Source organism: Lytechinus variegatus, chromosome 1, assembly GCF_018143015.1.
Source record: "Lytechinus variegatus isolate NC3 chromosome 1, Lvar_3.0, whole genome shotgun sequence".
NCBI classification, from domain to species: Eukaryota; Metazoa; Echinodermata; class Echinoidea; order Temnopleuroida; family Toxopneustidae; genus Lytechinus; species Lytechinus variegatus.
The window spans coordinates 55,018,531-55,038,931 of NC_054740.1; the positions used below are offsets into that span (position 1 = coordinate 55,018,531).

At 38.1% G+C, this 20,401-nt stretch overlaps 1 protein-coding gene across 4 annotated transcripts in view; it reads left to right on the forward strand.

The window, feature by feature from the left end:
• Positions 1 to 353: 353 nt before the first annotated feature.
• LOC121417224 (pumilio homolog 2-like) overlaps positions 354 to 20,401 on the forward strand; it is a 29,277-nt gene continuing 9,229 nt past the window's right edge. Inside the window, exons 1-18 of one of the 4 annotated variants that reach the window (XM_041610855.1) lie at positions 354 to 463; positions 4,841 to 5,163; positions 6,562 to 6,651; positions 7,190 to 7,289; positions 7,962 to 8,182; positions 8,512 to 8,693; positions 9,334 to 9,667; positions 10,091 to 10,193; positions 10,762 to 10,845; positions 11,628 to 11,761; positions 12,244 to 12,490; positions 12,863 to 12,991; positions 14,071 to 14,292; positions 14,999 to 15,190; positions 15,737 to 15,745; positions 17,405 to 17,527; positions 19,559 to 19,776; positions 20,098 to 20,373. In XM_041610855.1, the coding sequence (XP_041466789.1) occupies positions 4,930 to 5,163; positions 6,562 to 6,651; positions 7,190 to 7,289; positions 7,962 to 8,182; positions 8,512 to 8,693; positions 9,334 to 9,667; positions 10,091 to 10,193; positions 10,762 to 10,845; positions 11,628 to 11,761; positions 12,244 to 12,490; positions 12,863 to 12,991; positions 14,071 to 14,292; positions 14,999 to 15,190; positions 15,737 to 15,745; positions 17,405 to 17,527; positions 19,559 to 19,776; positions 20,098 to 20,373 (2,898 nt within the window). In that variant the 5' untranslated portion in view covers positions 354 to 463; positions 4,841 to 4,929. The remainder of the gene's footprint in view (positions 464 to 4,840; positions 5,164 to 6,561; positions 6,652 to 7,189; positions 7,290 to 7,961; positions 8,183 to 8,511; positions 8,694 to 9,333; positions 9,668 to 10,090; positions 10,194 to 10,761; positions 10,846 to 11,627; positions 11,762 to 12,243; positions 12,491 to 12,862; positions 12,992 to 14,070; positions 14,293 to 14,998; positions 15,191 to 15,736; positions 15,746 to 17,404; positions 17,528 to 19,558; positions 19,777 to 20,097; positions 20,374 to 20,401) is intronic. The other 3 variants (XM_041610862.1, XM_041610870.1, XM_041610878.1) reach the window with 3 other exon arrangements.

Consider the following 20,401-nt stretch of genomic DNA (forward strand, 5'->3'; position numbering starts at 1 on the left):
AGTCGGATCCGCTCTTGTGACACATACACCGACACATAAAAAAATGTCCCCCCTTGAAAAAACAAGGACCCCCCCTGCAGTGCCCCGGGCCAGCCGAAACAAATCCTGGATCTGCCCCTAGCTCTGGCTTAATACGCGTATATAAGCTACTGGCCGGGGCTTCTGGTTTATATTATGCAAACTTTTTGTCCAGCTCTTCGAGGAGCCGATTTGGGAAAATGTTGATAAAAAAACCCCGCCCCACCCCTTAAATGGGTAATGCTGATCTGCCTCCTTTTCCTGGTCAAATCAAATAATGAGACCGCGGAGGTAAAATCACAGAATAGTTTGTACATGACGTCACTTACAACAATCCGATTTTGGTCAAGCACATGGCACCCATAATGCACTACGGTTCAAAATGTCGCCCGCTGCTGCCGCAGCTATGATTGTCGAAATGTTGTCATAATCGGGCTGCATCGCAGTAAGTATTGGTGATCGAACATGGTTGATTTGCGAGCTTGTAAATGGATATGCTATTTATTCTTTGCTATATTCTTTTAATTTTCATTGAAGAGTATTATGTTTTAAAACTAATCACAAGTGTAGGGTCGTACACGCTTTTTTGTTATGATTGAGTTCTGTAAACAATGGCAGCTATGCTTGGATTGCGTATGACTCTATGACTGAGCTGTGACTGTGTGTTGAGACTATGTGCGTGTGTATTACATGCAGCCAGAAATGAACTATGTTGATAAACGTGGATTTTGATCTCTTTGTCTTGTATCTCCTCATACCTGCATTGTTATGCTATTTTTCTGGTTATTGAATATTTTAGCCCTTTTTGTGATTTGTGCAGAAATTAAGATAAGAAGTTGTAGAAGTGAATTTTTGCCAGAAATTGTGGAGTCTGTATCGGCGCAGAGAAAAGTGCGGTACCAGTTACCCGGTATGGTATTACCGAACACTTTTCATGAATTTGATCATATCAAACACATTATTCCAATAAAATTCACCAAACTTTCACCATAAATACACAAATACCTACAAAATATAAATATGCAGAAATTTTGCCGAAATTGTTTTTCATTTTTACGACATCAGCTTCCAATCGGACCCCTCTTCGCAAGTGAAATATTTTGGTCACTTGAAAAGGTATTGTATTACCGAATGTGTGCTTTCTATGGGAAAAGTTGGGAAAACAACAAAGTCACTCATGAGCTATTTTGACCATATTTTATTGTTTTGAGGATATAAAGACTTCGAAATTGTGTTTTTGATAATTTTTCATCATTTTTCTATTTAAGTTCCCTTTTGGCATGTTGGGAGGAAGTTGCAAAGGTTTGAGCGTATTTGATTATTTTCTGACGCATATGATGCGCGCGTTCGGTAATACAAGGCCGGTCGGTAATACAAGCACTCACTATACTTTAGTGGAAATTGTAATTCATTGTATTTTGGTAGTGCAATCTGGGAAGTTCCTTTTGCGAAAGCCACCCAAAATTGGAAATAAAAATATGGAAAAGGTTCGGCCAAATCGTGGTTTTGCCTTTTGAACCACTTGTAGATTTGTCATGTTTGTGTATGCACACTCATGACACTTGTGAGTTGTGTTCAACTTCAAGTGAATGGAGGTGGAAATAGGGAACCGTGCGTGTGACTGAATAAAGCGCTGCTGTATGACAGAGATGCCAAGTTCAAAGACCAGCTATGCGTGAGATTTTCTGTGAATCTATGCGAGATCACAGACATTGTGTACAATGTATTTGGGAATGGGCTGTTAGGCTGTGATAGTTGCGTGAGACAGAGATTTGAGGGGATGAACAAGAGTCCAAAATGCTTGAGTCTCACGCATGAAGATTGAAGTGAACGGTGGTTCCCAATAGGCCTATCATGATAATGCCGAAGGTTCAAAATATGTCTTCTAAATCTAAGACTAAGTAAGAAACGTTAGAATATTATTGGACACTAAAGGGCTGATTATAGTTGAATAAATAGACTACAGTAGAATTCACTGAGCAAATTGCCGAAAATTTCATCAAAATCGGATACAAAGAACAGTTATTGAATTTTAAAGTTTAGCGATATTTTGTGAAAACAGGCATGAATATTCATTAGGTGGGCTGATGATGTCACATCTTCACTTGTTCTTTTGTAGGCCTAGTTTATAACATGTAATATGAAAATAGGTTTATTCAGATTTTTTCCTCCAAGAACTAGAAAATTGGATCGACATCTGATTTAGTTTATTAGATATTTATTGCTGCAACTTATTTCATTATAAAATAAGGGAGACGTTATTCACAGAAGTATGAAAAAATGAAAAAAAAACATGATTTTATGTAATAAGAAAAACGGAAAGTGGAGTCTGGAGATGTGACACCGTCAGCCCACCTAATTGCAATATTCATGACAATTGTTTTCACAAAATATTGCTAAACTTTAAACTTCAATAACTTTATTATTTGTTATCCGATTTTGATGAAATTTTCAGTATTTTGCTAAGTGAATTCTACTCTATGTATTGAGATAAAAATAATTTCAGCCCGGATCATCCCTTTAAGTTTAAGCATAATTGGGCACTAGGCCTAGGCTAGTTCGAGACAGGCCCTATAACCCAGGGAGCCCAGAAGCTCACCATGCATTTACTCATACTCACGGGACTAGGGTAGATTGTGGTCACAATAACTAGGAAAGTAAATTGTGAATTATGCACTTACCACGATTATATGGATGAAAGTCTATCGTGTGGCAGTACCCTGATATGGAGGCACAGAGAATTTGTAGCAAAATGGTCGTTCGAGACTGGTACCGAGGGTATAGGGCACATGCGCGAATTTTACCAAGTCCATGCGCTAGTGCTAAAGGCTATAGCCTCGGTCTCAATCAGCCATTTTGTTTTGAATTTTGAAAGAAGGAGAGCTACTGCAACAGAACTTTCGTTTTTTGAGGTTCCAGTCTGTGCCTTGATGTCCGGATACTGCCACACGATAGATCTTCCTCCATGTAATCGTGGTAAGTGCATAATTTCTGTTTTCACAATTTACTTTCCTAGTTATTGTGACCACAGTCTACCCTAGTCCTGTGAGTATGAGTAACTGCTCCCTGGGTTAGGCCCTATACAGTTTCACACCGGCCGGGAACAGCAGTGTTTTATTTTTGGCTTTAATCTTGATTTTGTCAGTCAGACAATGCTTCGCCGCGGGGAGTAATGTTGATAGGGACCGAAGTAAGCGACCAAATCATGCAAACATGTGGCAAACAAACTGCCAGAAAGCCGTAGGCAAATCTTTTGGTCGCTAACTTCAGTTCATATCAACGTATATGACGAGAAGCGAAGCCAAGTGAATGAAGCAATGTCTGCCTGAAGATATGAACGAGCGATGTCGTCGAGTTCGAAACTGAAATACAGCTGTTGGCATTACCAATTGCGATATTTGGAAAAGTGGTGGGTATACTGACCTCGATATGTGACTGAGAGACTTGCTATGACATTTGTGAACAATTACTAGTGGTGAGGTATGCTGGTAATAATCTGCTGGTGTGAAACAGCTTTAGCGCCCACAATTGGACCAAAACAAAAGTACAATCAAATAAAGTCATAATGTTGAATATTAATATATTAAAATAATAATTTAATCAACATCAACAATCTATTCAAGACAAAGACAAGTTCTGGTCTGCATGGCATTATATGTGCATGCGTGGGAATAGTTCCTTTTTCATTTCAATATATTGGCACAGCACATTGCACAAATAGCACAGACTCAGTTTTCAAATTTATCCAAGTTAGGAAGACAACAAGAAACTTGACTGCAGGAACAACTATTTGTCCAGTAGATACGGTATAAAAGTATAAAGGTATATGGTAAACGGAAATTATTTACTTCCTACCAGAAGCTTGTTTTTTGCAAAATATCGGACACAGTTTCCAAATATCGCAAAGTTGAGTGCCGTAATCAATTTTGGCGATTTGAATCACGCTCTAAACACCTTAAAATAATTTGTTTGATTGTTGAGAAAATAGTTACATCAGCTGTGCAAATGCCGACTTTGATTATTACTATCAATAACTTTGATATAGAAATTGGTAAATGATAATTACCAAACGGATCTCTTTCGGCTCTAAACGTCAGACGTCTTCGCTCAGCTGCGCCTGACTTCGTTCTGAAAACGATTGTGCTCAACAAGAACAACACGCCTTTCCAATTCAATCGGCCAATATGTCTGATGTTATTGAGGATGCCATGTTTGGAAGGGTGGTGTTTTTTCCTCCTTTGGGGAACCCCCGTGTCGGCCATTGCAGATTTTCTTGTGATAGATGGAACATGTGCTATCTCGGAATCCTTTTCATATTTGTCTTGCCCGCATAACAGCAAGACCTAAAGGCGCCGCTTTTCCAACGGCGGCAGCATCGTCAATTATAATAATATAATTGTAACTTAAAAAGTATATGGGCCTAGTTCATGAAGCTTGGAGATAATGGTTATCAAGTATTACTGAACATCCTGTCAGTCTGATGTCACATGACCAAGGTTAAAAGTCATTTAGGGTCAATGAGCTTCGACTATGTTGGGGGAATCAACATAAATATCTTAACCGAAGGTTCACTGCTGGCAAATCAGAAGTTGCATTTTACTTTATAAATGTGCAAATTCAATGCAGTAGACTCTGAGATATCCAATTTAAAAAACATATAATTTCCTTCAAATACAGATTAGAACAAAATTATGTTAAATGCTCACCGCACTGCAATTTTATGGTACCAAAGGTACTTCTATTATCTTTTCATGGTATTATCATTAACTTAGAGATCGTTTTTTTCAAAGCAAGTATGCAAATACTTTTTTTTTTCTTGCAGGCCTAATGTGTGGTGCCTGCATATATATATATTGTACATAGCTTCAGCAGGACACGACAAGCAGCGGGTCTGTATCAGAAAGAAAGAAAATGAATGATGTTGCATGGGAGAATTCTGCACGTAATAACAACAGCGGTGGTAGTCAAGCACTTTCCAACAGCAGCGGCGTGAGACAAGGATACAATCGTATGGCACAGCCACAGCGCACGAGAGACGACGCACAAGTAGGTTATTTCTACCAGAGGCCCAGCAACACCATGAACGAATCAGGAGGGCAGTTCAAGCAGAGATGGGCCGTAGGGGACGACTCTGTCCTTGATCAGGTAAGGGAACTTGAACCATGGCATGAAGTAAAATACAAGGTCCTCGAATTTTGTATCGAGATGCCCTCTGTAATGTTTTTTTTAAGCAGTTATTTTACAAGTCTAATAAAAAGACAGACTTTATTTTAATATTTTTAACCAATCACATGCATTTGAATCTATAGGTTTTATATCAAAAGTAGGGTTGGGAGTAAAACTTGATTCGCGGAAGCCTCGGGTACCTTGGTAGAAAAATCAATACCCGATACTCGAAAATCGCTTACCAGTATAACGTACATGTATTTGATTTAAATTGCGTAGTGTAAGACATGATTGTTACTCATCACAAAAGTACACAAGTCTCATTTTGAATCTTACCAATTACCCTCAAAATATCCATAAAGTTTCTCAAGTGATGATGTGACTGAGATTGTTGCAATTGTCGCCATGTTTCATTTTGCTGCTAGAGCATACAAAGGACCAGCCACTCGCGTTCATGTTACCTTTTTCGGTTCATCAGAAATCGAAAATGGTAACACGATCGTGATTGGCTTTCGCATTTGATGCTTGGAAACCCAGAAATCAATTAACTTAGTGTATGTGGCGATAGATTCTGCAAACTCATGAACGCAATGCAATATCGACGCGGCAGTGGATAGATGGCGTCGCCTGTGGGGTTTATTCACCAGTCATATTTCATGCAACTTGCATTATATCTGTGAAACAGTTCCAGGCATGTCTTTATGAATATTTATTAGATGGGCTGATGATGTCATATCCCCTCTTGTTCTTATGTATTTTATTACATGAAATTGGGTTTATTAAAAGAAATTACCAAGAACTAAAACAATTGGATTGACAACTGATTCAGTGCATTGCCTCGACTTATTTTATCATAAAGGAGACACATAATTTACACATGTATGAAAAAATGAAACAGTTATGATTTCATGTAATATCATAAGAAAAAGGAAGGTGGGATATGACATTATCAGCCCACCTAATGAATATTCATCACAATGTGAATATAACTGTTGTCACAAAATATTAATAAACTTTAAAATTCAATAACTTTGTTATTTGTTATCCGATTTTGATTAAATTCTCAGCAATTTGCTCTGTGAATTTTACTCTATTTATTTAGATATGAATATTTTCAGCCCAGACCATCCCTTTAAGTTGTCATCAGGTCAGACTTTACATCTAACACTATTTTAACTGGACTTAATCAGACCAAATTTTTAATGGGGCATTTTGACGTCATAAAAATCTAAACTATGAAAATTTCCTATCTGTAAAGGGTAGTTGCACAATCAATCATAGATTTCATTGGGATGGTTCAAATTGGAGCCCCTCCCCCTACCAAGTGATTTACAGTTAATAGGTCCATCGATTATGTTTCTCTCTTTGCCGCTTTAGGTCCGCTCTGCGGGAGATGTGAATAGGATGACGAATGAGTTCCATGCCCTGGATCTAGACCGGGACAGTAGGCCTAGGAATATGGATGAGGTAAGGTTCTACTGTCTGATTGACTTTGATCAAAACAGGTTTTGCCTATTCGACGTGTCTGAGGAGTTGGTGGGGGTGTTGACTAGTTCAAAAAATATTGCTTCCCCAGGGGTAGGTTCTTAAATGAGGAAACTGCAAATCCCTAATAAATAAGTTCACAGTCAAGAGCTCATGGGAAAGTTGTCCTTGTCACTTGTCATGAGAATAGCCAATTGAAGTTCACTTCGTCTTTGTGATCTCATTTTCAAAACAGCTATAACTTTCAAGAAGTATTATGTTCTTTTTTCTTGTCTTTCTTCCCCAACAAATTAATTATTCTTTGATTAGCTATAACTTTCTTATTCCTTATCCATTTTTTTTTCAAACTTGCACCTTTCTATTTAAGTAATTTTCCCTTCCCTTGCATTCCATTGTATGAACAAGGTTGAATCCTCCCTTTCAGTATTAATGTATTGCAGTCAGCACGGTCACTTAGTTCTTTTATGCTAATATGTGTGTGTACCATCGTAAATCTGATTTTTCTTCTTTTTTCCCACAGAAATTATGGGATGCCCAGGAGAACAATAAAAATGAGGATATCTTCAATCAGTGGCCGGCACCTAATGCCTGGGTGGGAGGAACGGGAATAACTGGTTCCAGTGAGTATTATCATTCATTACAAACAATGCTTATCAGTGGTAGACCTGCAGTTCAGGGCCAAGCTATTTTAATAAGCATCTTGAGATTTGACTCTTACAAAGAGTTACGATTGATCAAATCAGTCGTAACTCTATGGAAATGCATCAGTGTCATAATTCTACATGAAATTTTGTGTGATCACCAACAAAGGTGAACACACAAAATTGTCAAGAAAACAATGATTTTTAAAAACATATCCAGAAAATATTTTGAGCAAACATGCATATTTGAGATGTTGACGTTGCTGGCTTTCCATAGTTGCGATTGATTGGATCAATCGCAGCTCTTTGTAAAACAAGGCCCAGGTTGCATGAATTCAAACCTGTTCTGTTCAATCAGAAAAATTTGGGTATCTTAGCACAAGAAATGGTCACCAATTGTGCATAAAGTCATCCATCAATCACAACTAACAGCTTTTTGAAACTGGCCCCACGGCCATTTAGATTTATCACCTTTTAGAACTCCAAGATTTTGTTTGGGCATTCTTCACTTTACAATGCAGTCTATAATAATGATGATAATAATAGTATGCAGCATTTGTATAGTGCTTAATAATGTAATGTTTCTAAGCGCTGCATACTAAAGTGTTTTTGCCACCTATCCTGGGTTTATTTTTCTCCTTCCATCCACAGACCATTCAGTGTCCCAGCCCATCATGGTGCAGCAGAGACGGCAGCTCTCTCCCAGCACAGGGACCTTCCAGGGTCAAGAGAATGCAGTCATGTCCCCTCGCTCAGACACCAGTGGTCTCGGGCTAAGCATGGCGGAATACGTCTTGGCCTCCTCTCCTCAGGGAAAAGATATTGAAGGCAAACATCACAGGCTCAAGCCAGGATTTATCAATCAAGTGCCGGTAATAATCAATCAATACTGTCTTGCTATGGTACATTAGAAATTGTGCAAGATTTGAAAGAAAAATGTCATGAAGCATCTGGCCAAGAAATTCTTGTGATCGAATTTATCACCATAAAATGTTGAGCTGTTGATGCCACACCCCCTTAACCTCAGTCAATACATTTTTGAATAAACCTTTTTACTACTAACATTTTGAAGTTTCATGGATAGTTTACAAATACTTCATGAGCGGAAGATTTTCTTTTAATATCTATGAGAGATCAACTTTGTATCCTGTACTAGAGCCGAGTTATATGCCTTCTATTGGTTAACCATTATTTCTATTAGGATGGAAGTGGAGGGCAACATCAGCCAGGAGGTGATTCCAACCAGCAGCCTCAACCCAACAATGGCAAGAAGAGCAAGACACCATCGCCCTTTGAAGCAGAAGGAGATAAGCAGGAAGTTGTAGAGAATGGCATAGATCCCGTACCACAACAAAAACCGGAAGAGGATCCCAATGCATTCAGGTCAGTGGCATTGTTGTACCCTTCGTTACTGGGTTTATTTTCAATTGGTATTATGCATATTCGTCCACTATCCACATTGTCTAAATCCATTTGTCCACTCTCTATTTCATCTAATAAGCAGTTGGTCCAATAGCCATTTAATCCATTACCGTTTGGTCTAATATCTTAATTGGGCAAAATGAATGAAAACAAAATGGATATTAGACCAGCTGGTTATGAGACCAAATGGTCTTAGACAAAATGGTTATTAGGCGAAGTGACAATTGACCAAATGGTTGTTAGACGAAATGTTTTGGGGCAAAATGGCATTTGACTAAATAAAGGTGGACCATGTGATGAGTAGACGAGATGGCAATTGACCTTCATGTTGTCCTGGATGGTTCAAAGAAATTACAAATTCTTTGTCATCTACATGATAACTTGGCTGTGTACTAGAACTTATTACATAACCAACACTGATACAGTTGATTAAAAAATGGGGAAGGTCTTGCCTAAAATTTAAGGCAGTTTTGATGGTTATTGAGTGGCGAGATAAGTCAGTTTATTGGTTGTAATATGAAGTAGGCAGAGGTGTTTGGTTCAGTTTTGACTCCCCTTAGATAACAGATGAACATAAAGTATATAACTTTCTATTCTGTAGTCGGACACCTGGTAGCCGCAATGCATCCCCAACAGAGCAAGAGGAGAGTAAGAACGCAGCGATGCAGCAGCCAGCGACATCGACGGCTGATATGCAACGCCAGAACATGATCCCAAAGGTTCATCAGCAGCACCATCCCCAGCATCCGCAGCACCAGCAACCATCTGAAGGTGCCTACATCGAGGGCGGTGTTCAGAATCCCTTGCAGATAGACACCGGGGCTGGAATGGAGAACGTCGGGGGCATGGAAGGGCTGCAGTTTGACTACTCGGCAGGAAACCAAATGGCTCACAGCATGGACAGCCCAAGTTATATCAATTATGACCAATCCCAGGTAAATAATAGTGTATCCCAGTACCTCATGTTTGAATATGTGATTTTTGTTGACTATTTATAATATTGATAATGTTATATTTACTCAGAGTAGCCACTTCAGTTCCGAAAACTTCTCCGAGCTGGCCTTGTTAAACATGATGATGTTATTATCACCCGGCTTTGATTTATTTTTGAAGATTATTTTTATTTGGGAAGTTTGGTTATTTTGAAACTTATGCACTACACAGTAGGCTTACATCTGTGTGAAAATTTGATGGGTGGATTAGTTCAGACACTGTTCAGCTCAATTAAATACCCATATTGAAACAACAAGTGTGTAACACTGATATATGTTGTTGTAGACACATAGTTGTATATCAATTTGACATATCCTAGTTGTTAAACACATGAGAGCTGTTAATTGTTATTGATTTCCTTACAGCAAATGTTTCAGCAACGTCAACCAACCCCTCAAACCATAGCAGTTCAACAGCTTACCCCACAACAGCAGTATGCTCTAGCTGCTGCACAACAACAACAACTTGGTAAGTTTATGTGCAATCTAAAATGTAGGTGATTGATTTGAGGACATAGTTATGCATATTGAAGAAGTAAGAAATAAACATCAGATTTGGGTAGAGAATTTCAGAATTTGGTGACTTAAAAAAACACTTTATTCGTATTTTAATGATTTAGGGTGGAGTCGAACATTCAAACGATTATCATAAGCGTAGAGTTTTCCTTTTTTGACAATCATTTGACAGTATGAGAAAAAAGACTTCCCTAAATGTTGCTGAAATGTCACAATTCACATCTTTACATCATTGAAATGGCCTATTTTCCAAAATTGTTATGATTTAGTCCAAAAGTTATCAAGAAAATGAATATTCACTTCTTTCTTGACACTGAAAGATTGTCTTGTGGTGTTGACCGACAGTAACATCAACTGAAATGATCAACATACACAAAGATCTTTGATCATTTCGGCTCGCAACATTTTTCTTGTGTATTGAATGTCTTGGTTCTTGATATAGCTGTTCAAACCGAAGAGATAAATCCTACAGGATAAACAGTATTTAACATTATTTTTCATTTATATTCTATGATTTTCAGCCCTGGCAGCCAACCCGTACATCATCGCTGGAGCAGCTCCTACAGCCCAGGATCCCTATGCTCTTGGTATTGCAACTGTTACAGGTATGAAGAAGCTCTTCTCAACTGTCAATTTTATTTTGCTCAAATTCTTCATGACTGAATACATATGAAATTTAATACAAATGTTTCCAACGGTATGTAGGCCTATTTTACATTCATCGTTGCATGTTAGTCTTGTTATGTAAACAATAAATTCAAAAGAAATACATTTGTAGGAAACAGAAGAAATAAGACTTAATGATTTCTGTAACATGTGTGCTTTCGGCCAATCAAATAGGATGATTTAAATAGCTTGTAACTGTTATTGCATATGGTTATGATCATATATTTTATGAAATGAGCTCCTGGGCACATTTTGAAGGGACACTATGAGATAAAATATATTTGGAAGTGGGAAATTTTCATGGATTAGAAACCAGAAACTGGGATGGTAATTTTCTAGAGAAGAAGACAAAAGAAGATAGAAATTGTTTGAGAAAATTACTGATGATATATTACTTGTGTGTAGGCTTGCCACATCCGTATATCACCTGTTATCTTGTAATGTTATAATTGCACATTCAAACAAACACTCATTATTATCAAGTTCTTCGTTTTAATAAGTAATGCATCTGAACACATATTGCCATTTTATAGCGATTTTATTTTTTTATATTTGTAAACCCGACTAGTGAGGAGAGCTTTTATAACAGAAACAAGTTTTTCTTTTAGTCATCCTCAGGCACTAGTCGGTGGTAATTTCTTCATCTTGTACATATTCTTGTTGTCTTTTTCCTGGAAATAAAATAAATAAATATTTTGTTTATGTTGTGTTATTGATACAGGAGCTCCTGCAGTGATGCCTCCCCAGTATGCTTACGGTGTGACACCATGGAGTACAGTCTACCCCGTCGGCCTGTTACCGCCTGGATTGCAACAGCAACAAGCTGCTGCAGCGGCTAACCAACAAGCTCAACAGGTTAGTAACACAATCAACTGTTAAATGTATATCATTCAACTCATTGCCTCAAACAAGACATATGAAATAAGCTTCTCCTGGAACGACTGCATTTTATAGCCCCGTTGCATAAAAGTTGCCATTATGGTAACTTTGTCATCCAATGGTAACTGGGATTCGTGATTTTGATTGGCTGTTGATCAGCGTTGCCATGGTAGTTACCATAGGATGGCTAAGTCACCTCAATAGTAACTTTCATGCAATGGGACCCCGATCAGAGGAAGTATGATTTATGAGAATGATGACGATCTAATTCAGTGTTTATATCCACTCTACAATTCACTCGATATGTTATTATCTGACATTCTGGCATACAAATATTTTGCCCCTTACTTGGCGTGGGTGTTTGAGTAGATCATGCAACTGCAGATTTGGCTACACAGCAAGATTCCTTGAAAGTTCTTTTGTCTCTGACCAGTTTGTTTCTAAACTTCATCCCGTAGCAGGGTGGCCAGGGACAACAGCAGAGGGCACAGAATGGTGGACGTCCTATGACCCCATCCCAGCAACAGCAGCAGCAACAACAACAGCAGCAGCAGCAACAACAACAGCAACAACAGCAGCAGCAACAACAGCAACAACAACAGCAGCAGCAGCAACAACAACAACAGCAAGCTGGAACACCACAGGGTCAGGGAGAACAGATGGCAGGTCAGCCAGGAGCTCAGCAGGGGATGCCTTTCCCAGCAGGTCAGTATTGATGTGTGTATCAGGATACAGGCCCAGTGGAGCGGTGCAATCCAACTACGCGAGATAACACCCAAACAAAATTCTCGATGTCTATCCATGCACCTCAAAACGAGAGTAAATTTTTTGTCATTAAATATTCATATTAAACATAATCTTTAGATATTTTATGAATTTCCCTATTAGTTTGATAGAAATTAATTGATGATATGCCATTTTGATTTTCCGTAAGCAGATCTTTGCAGAACTCAATGGAATATGGTACTCGGATTGCTGACGGGGCAACCAGGGTTAAACATAGCGTAATCAATTGATAAATGCTAAACGTGCAACATCTTGTTCATGAATCCTTTATCTATGCTTTATATTATGCAGCTGGCTATCAGGTGATCACCTACTATGACCAGACAGGAGCCCTTATCAATCTAGGCCAGAGACCAGGCATGGGAGCACCTGTCAGGCTGGTCTCTCCTGCACCTGTTATTGTCAGTGGTGCTCAAACAGGTAAGCATCTTGTCTAGACCTAGCCCTGTCATAATAGACTAATCTCAGCAATGTCCCTCTACTGTACCCTAATGCCAATGCATGATTTCTTTGACATTTTCGGAAGGCAATGGCATAAATAGATAAGTTGCTCTTCGCAACTGCACTTAGTGGCTAGTGATGCTTTTTGCTTGTATCGGAAAGTGGATTCCAAACAAGAGTGGGAGCGTCAAAGGTTAGCACGCTCGTGTAACACTCGTTCAGAATCTACTTAGCATCGACTTGCTACTCAGCACTGTTGCAGTGTGCAGCTTAACTCTCTATGTTATTGTTATAGATTGCCATAGAAAAGATTCATGGGTGCGATATCTGGTTATGACATGTTTTCATGTACCGTGACCTTGTTTTTAATGATCGAGCTACATGGTATCAAAAGATAGTTGTGGATTACAAGGGCAAGGGAGTGATTTCTTTGATCCAGTATTTTTTTCAAAGCAGTTCCTGGCACCAGTCATATGTAGGAAAGAAATGACACTCAGACCAATCCAAAGATACACATAATGAAACATTTTTCACATCCAGCATTGATTTTAATGAGAAATCATTTGTAAAAATTTTGTGCACAGATGAAGTTTCATGGAATAATTTTACAAGTATGGATTGAGATTATTAACAGCTTCATTTGCTTACTTGGAAATTAAAGAATTCCTAAATCCCCCCGCCAAAACAAAAACTATTTTAATGTATTTTTTTACATCTTGGTGGTGGTTTCACAAAGCTGTTTGTAAGTTATGCACGACTTTACAAACGACTAGTGACACTTCTTGGGTGCTAAATCAAACTCTAAATCGTTCAGATTCTCACCAGCTAAAGTTGAAATCTGATCTTTTTACATCGAAATTCTCACTTTTAACATGCATCTGAAGTGGAAAATGCAACATTTTAAAAGCTTTATTAATAGGAATACACTCCCATTATAAAAAAACATGAGGGATATTTCATTTAGCACAAGAAAGGGTCACGGTCGTGCGTAAAGCCGTGCGAACGGCTTTGTGAAACAGCCTCCTGCAATGATGTGTGTTGATGTGTGTAACCCTCAGTTCAAGCGAATGGATTCACCGGTACCAATGGTAACTTCCGTATGGTGGGCACCCAACCTCAGCAGCAGCCCCAACCTCAGCCCCAGCAGGCCCAAGGACAGGGCCATAATGCTGCTTCCATGTCCCTTTACACCAACAGCCCTCAGATGGCTTCCAACCAGCAGAACAACGGCGGTGGACTTGGCTCCTACGCTGGCCAGAGTAGCTCTGTCTTCAACAGTGGTAAGATCTGGGGCTGGTGTTTCACAAAGTAGTTTCTACAGTTATTCATGACTTTACACACATGACGGTTGACGCATTCTTGTGCTCCACAAAGTTTTTTTCCTGTTCAACAAAGTGGTCTATTTTAGCACCCAAGAATATCCAAAGTGACAAGAATAGCATGTTTTTCAGTTCAGATCTATAAATTATCTTTAACTTTTTTTTTCATTAATATGTGTTATCCTGGTCATTGTGGAAATTAAATATTTCTGCAAATGTGTCTGCTGTTAAATCTTATATATATATTTTTTCGTACAAGGAACTGGAGTGTGTTTGATGAACATTTATCATCTGGCAAGTAGTGAGATCTTACAACTTTCTTTGATTAACTGAGAAACAGATATCTGACTCTTTTCATGGCAACCGTTGGGAAAACATCTGACAAGTTCTTTCATAAAGCACTCCTTTGGGTGCGTTTCGTTAAAGGGCTTGTCGGACGTTTTATCTGACAAGTCTGGATTTATCTAACAGTTGCTATAGCAACAATCCTTCTCGGTCAATAAAAAAATTAAGGAAAGTCGTCAGATCTGACAACTTGTCAGAAGAAAATGCTGACGAAACGTTCCCCAGATCTGTACTTTTCCCTGACCTTGTATATCTTGTATTATTTTATTTTCATCGTGTGTATGGACTATGGCACCAAATATGTGATATGATTGTCCTTCAGGTCTAAGTGGATCCGGTGCGGACACCCCTATCCAGCGTCGTGATTCACTGGGTGGAGGATCAGACTACAAGAGATCATTGGGAATGAGTCAATTCTATGGGAGCTCACCCCAGCTTGGTCCTATCATCTCTCCTACACACACTGGTGGATCCTTGACACCTCCTCCATCGCAAAACATTGGCCTTGGATTGAGTAAGTTCCGATACGCTCTGCTACTGATACCACCGGAAATGAACATTTTTTCCAAAATTGAACAAAATTTACACACGATTATGAAAAAAAATAAATGAAATATGTCTGCTTAACAATTTTCAGGAAGATGTATAATTACAGAGTAATGAGCAAATGAATATCATAGAAATTGCTGAAAAATGCCCTTCTAATATGGTCTCACTTGTTGTTTCCTGTGCTAGCTATACAAGGAAAAGCATGTGGTAATGAAATGGATATAATTTCAAACAAGTCTGAATTACTCAAATTAAACCTTGTTCTAAATAAGCATTCTGGCATTTTAAGAACACTTAAGGATTGCTTCCTTCCATTTCCATTCAAAATAAGATTTCTACACCATAACGCCAACTTAGCTTTGAATCAAATCTATTCACACAAAAATTGCTGTTTCATATAAAGCTAAAATTGTAAATCAAACAGAAACGCTCTTTGAATTTTGTTCACCTGTTATGTGAAATTAAATTAGATTTATTTATTTTACTTTTCTTCCATATCCTGATATCACAGCCGACTTTGGTAAGTTTTCTTTATGCTTGGTTTGTTGTGTTGTGTTTTTGCGTGTTTTTTTATCATGCTTTATTGCTTCTATTTTCTCTGAGAGAAAGCTCAAAATGGGTCGCTTAAGTATCCACAGAGGACCAAGTGAATCTGGCTTGTCGTGTACCAACTTGGAACTCCTGCATTCTTAAATTTGGAGAACCAAAACAAAACACATTGTAAAAAAACGGCACAGTTGAAATTTTAGTTTGGTAGAGAGTTGACAAATTTTAATTTACCATTTCCGTATTATAATTACTCTAGTTGACTATACGTTAACTATTTTTAAGGTATATGACAGTTTAAACTATATTTTGCAAAAATTTTATATAATGTGGTAGAAAAATCAATGAAAATGTAGATGAGAATGGCAACAATATCAAGATTCATTCACAGATCAAAAAATTGAAATCTCATATAAATAACTTGGAAAGAGAGCAATAGACATTATTTTCAAGAGAAAGATTTTTTGTTGTTGTTGCCTTATTGCTATTTTATTAATATTTTAACTGAAAGGGAATTTGATTTGATTTCTCTCTTAAAAGCTTGAAGATCTTTTTCATTCTCTACTCTTTTTTTTAATCATTTTCCAAAGAAGTGTGTGGCCCTCTCATCTCAATTGAAAGCCTACTCCAGTTTTGTTGTTGAAGTTGTTTATGATTATATAGTTCATTCTAACAACACTCATTCATCGAATTTTTAGTATTCAGTACAATATTTTTTCTTCACCTTTTCTTAATCCTGTGCAAACTGATTATTTTAAATCGTCAATTTGTGTCCAATGATGATTAAAGATATCAAAACTAATGAAACAAAATTTAAAGAAAGGAAAGATAATTCTGCATTTCAATATCAAGAGGCTTGCCAAATTTATCTAAATTGAATGATTTTGCTGTAATAAGCAGCTATCTTTGACATAACAAGCCATGATTATTTTTAAATACTTTCTAGATGTGATTCCAAATGAAAAAGTACTATTATGCAACAGATAAATAGATTTTGTGCCAATTCTATCGAGTCAAATTTATGAAGATGAATGAAATGTCTATTTGAGCTTGATGGCACTGACTTATACTTTGAATATATTCTTACCTATGGTTGTTTACACAGGATTATGCCTCATTGCAAAAGTTCTTTTTGAGTGTTGTATTTTTGGGGTGTTTGTTAGGTCTTTGCTAAAAGAGTGATGAAGAAAGAAATAAACAATCCTATTTTATGCACCATATATCTTTCAGTAGGATCGACATGATACACACCAATGCGTTTGAAATATCCGTTATGTAAGCTTTTTCCGAAATCAGTGACAATAGATGCAGATTAAATGGGAGAATTTCATGGTCAAGGGTCATTTGAGGTCACTGTACTTACTGCTTTATTTTCAAATAGATGGATTCCTTTTCTGTTTGTGAAAAAAATTATTCGTCAAGAGTTTTCAAAGTCGGCTTTGATGCTATATTGCATCGTGCGATGCAGGTGAGACAGCCAGAGGCGATCCACTTGTACATGGTTATGTATTTCACCTTGGTTTCCTCTGAAGTATATATGGTGTATTTGAAGGAATAGGGCTACCAGGTAACACCAGCTAGCAAGACAAGACAAAGGAGTAGAAAAAAAACGTTGATCATTTGCTGTTTTCAGATAATCTACTAACAGGACCCGGCGCTACGTGGTCCAGGCAAAAGAATGAGTGGGGCAACCGAGCACTGGGCACCAACGCACCATTCAGTATGGACCAAATGTCATACTCGGTTCCATCCCCAGGCAAGCAAACTTTTCCCTATCTACTCCCTCCCTCCCTCTAAAGATTTTATCCCATCCTGTTTTGCCCCACTACCACCACCACCCACAACCCATCTTCCATGCCCCCACCCCCATTCCTATAACACCATTCCGATACAGCATACTTGCATTTGCTTTTCCCCTCTGGCTCTGAAGCAGCTTATCACCTCCCTTGTTATATTGTGTGCTATGTTCTGGAATGAAATGCATCATCTACAGAGTATTAACATATTTTGAAATGAGACCAGTCCAGTATTAACGCACAAGATGTTGCTTTCATTCGTGTGTGTTGTCTTTCAAACTCACTACTCTTATGAAAAAGAAGAGTAGATAAGCAATTGAAATCATATTGCCAATCAGTTATTTTGGGCAGCATATGCATAAATTTGAACAATTCAGAAAAAAGAAAATTTAGTGGCTGAAGTGAATGTGAGTGGTTAAAGAAACTAGAGCCTTGACATAAAAGCCCTCAATTGACGTATTTCAGACCAAAAGCAGAACGTTTTATATGTCTTATTTTATAGAACCATTTTTCAACAGCAAAGATTACATATTTGCTAAAAAAAAAAAGAGGGAGCCAAACTCATAGAAGCCATATTTCAAATGTAATTTAGCTGTGCTTCAAAAAAAAAGTGATGCTATTATTCCTGTCTTTCGCTCTTCAACGTTAATGGACAGGTCTCCAAATTGAGCCTCCCCTTGGTCCCTTGTATGACAGTGGTACTGTAATCTGGAGTCATTACATGTGTCTCCAGGTGGCCATTTCATAAAGCTGTTAGTAAGATAAGAGCGACTTTGAGAACGACTGGTGATCCTTGTGGTACATGGTATATTAATTGGCGATGGTTAAGTGCGTAAGAAAGGACCACCAGTCATTCTTAAAGTCGCTCTTATCTTACAAACAGCTTTATGAAACGGATCCCAGGGAAGCCCCTTTTGACCATCATATTCTAGCCTTAAAGTGCAATTGAGGTTTTTAATGTGTTATTTGAAGTGAAAATACTTATGGATTAATTCAATTTTATTATCTTCACATACATGTGTAACCAATTTTGCAGTGTTTTGTTTTTTGTAGCTTTTAATCCGATAGAGTGCTGCTGTTTTGTATTAACATGAATTTGTTTAATTGCACAAGGTGTTTGAATATGATTCACTTTTAATCTTCTTTGAATGTGTTTTATAAGTTGACTTCTTAGTATTTCTTTTTATCTGAAATGACCAAGTATGTTTTGTTCTGTTTTGTTTATACCATTTTAACATTTTTCTTAAGAACTAAATGAATTCAAACTGAGCAAATTAAAATATAATGAAGCTTTGTATGTGATGTTTAAGCTGCCTGTGGGGAAATCTATACTCCTGCTTAATTTTTTTTATGAACAATCTCATTCAACCCCTTGTATAGAATACATGCATGAGGCATATATTAAAACAATATTTACTCGTAGGATGTAACTACTCAAGAGAGCCTATAAATGAATCACAGTGTTCTGTGATTGATATTTGAGCATTTTATGCATGTGGAATTTGTATAGGTCTTCCGGTATTTCTTGAAAAGTATGCATGTTTGTTAATGTTTGATATTGTGCTCATGCACAAAACATGCAAAACTTCTTTTGGACTTAGAGAATTTCTTTTACATGATAAACATAGAAAGGCAGCCCTTTGTTATTAACAAGCATGTGAAATCTTTAATCCGGCTGCTTATCCCATGTTTGAGTGAGAACTGAAGACCTTTTTAATGGGCTAAGTTCAAACTTGGTCCAAGTGTGTATAGGAATGATTGATTACTTAGGGGGTATTAAGGTCAAAGGTCTTTTGCTGAATATTTCTAGAAGTTCGATTTGTAATATTTCCTTGATCTGGCAATGCCAAAGCCTTAATTTTTGCCTGCATGCATTAAAGAAAATCCATCTAGTTTCTTCACAATTCACTTTTTTTTAAAGAAGGAATATTGAGAAATGTATTAGTTGAGGGTCTGATTGGCTTAACTGTGATGCTTGTATACCTAACTAGGTGGAGAAGTGAAATACAGGAGTGGATCAACGTCCTCTAGTACCAGTGGATCAGGATGGGGCTCCAACACCCTGTTCCCTCCCCGCAGCCTTCGCAGCACCGCCTACATGGAGAAGAGTGCACCTGGTCGTAGTAGACTCCTGGAGGACTTCCGCAACAATCGCTTCCCTAATCTGCAGCTCCGTGACCTCGTCAGCCACATCGTGGAGTTCTCTCAGGTAACGTCAGACTTCTTGATTTGTTGCAAAAATATTTTGTTCAACTTTCTTTTATTTCTTCATTTCTGCATCAGGTGTGATCACTCTTGGTACAAATGATCCTTGGGTAATACCATGTGTGTGTTCACAGGGATGTAGGGGTCAAAAGGTCAAGTGATAAGAGGCCATGTGCATCATTTTTATCAAAGTTTTTGTTCAACTTGCTCTTATCTATTGCGTTCACATGTGGTGCAAATGAACCTTGAGTAATACCACGATTTTGAAACGTGAATGGTAAACTAAGACTTCCAAGTGCAATATTTCCATTGCTTGCATTTACAGGATCAACACGGATCCCGCTTCATACAGCAGAAGCTGGAGCGTGCCACTCCAACAGAACGTCAGATGGTCTTCAGTGAAATCTTGGGGGCGGCCTACAGCCTGATGACCGATGTGTTTGGCAACTACGTCATCCAGAAGTTCTTTGAGTTTGGTCTCCCTGAGCAGAAGCAGGCTCTTGCCCAGCGTATCAGGGGCCATGTGTTACCCCTCGCCCTTCAGATGTATGGGTGCAGGGTGATACAGAAAGCCCTTGAGTCTATCCCACCTGAACTACAGGTAATTCAAGCTCTACTTCCTTGCCAAG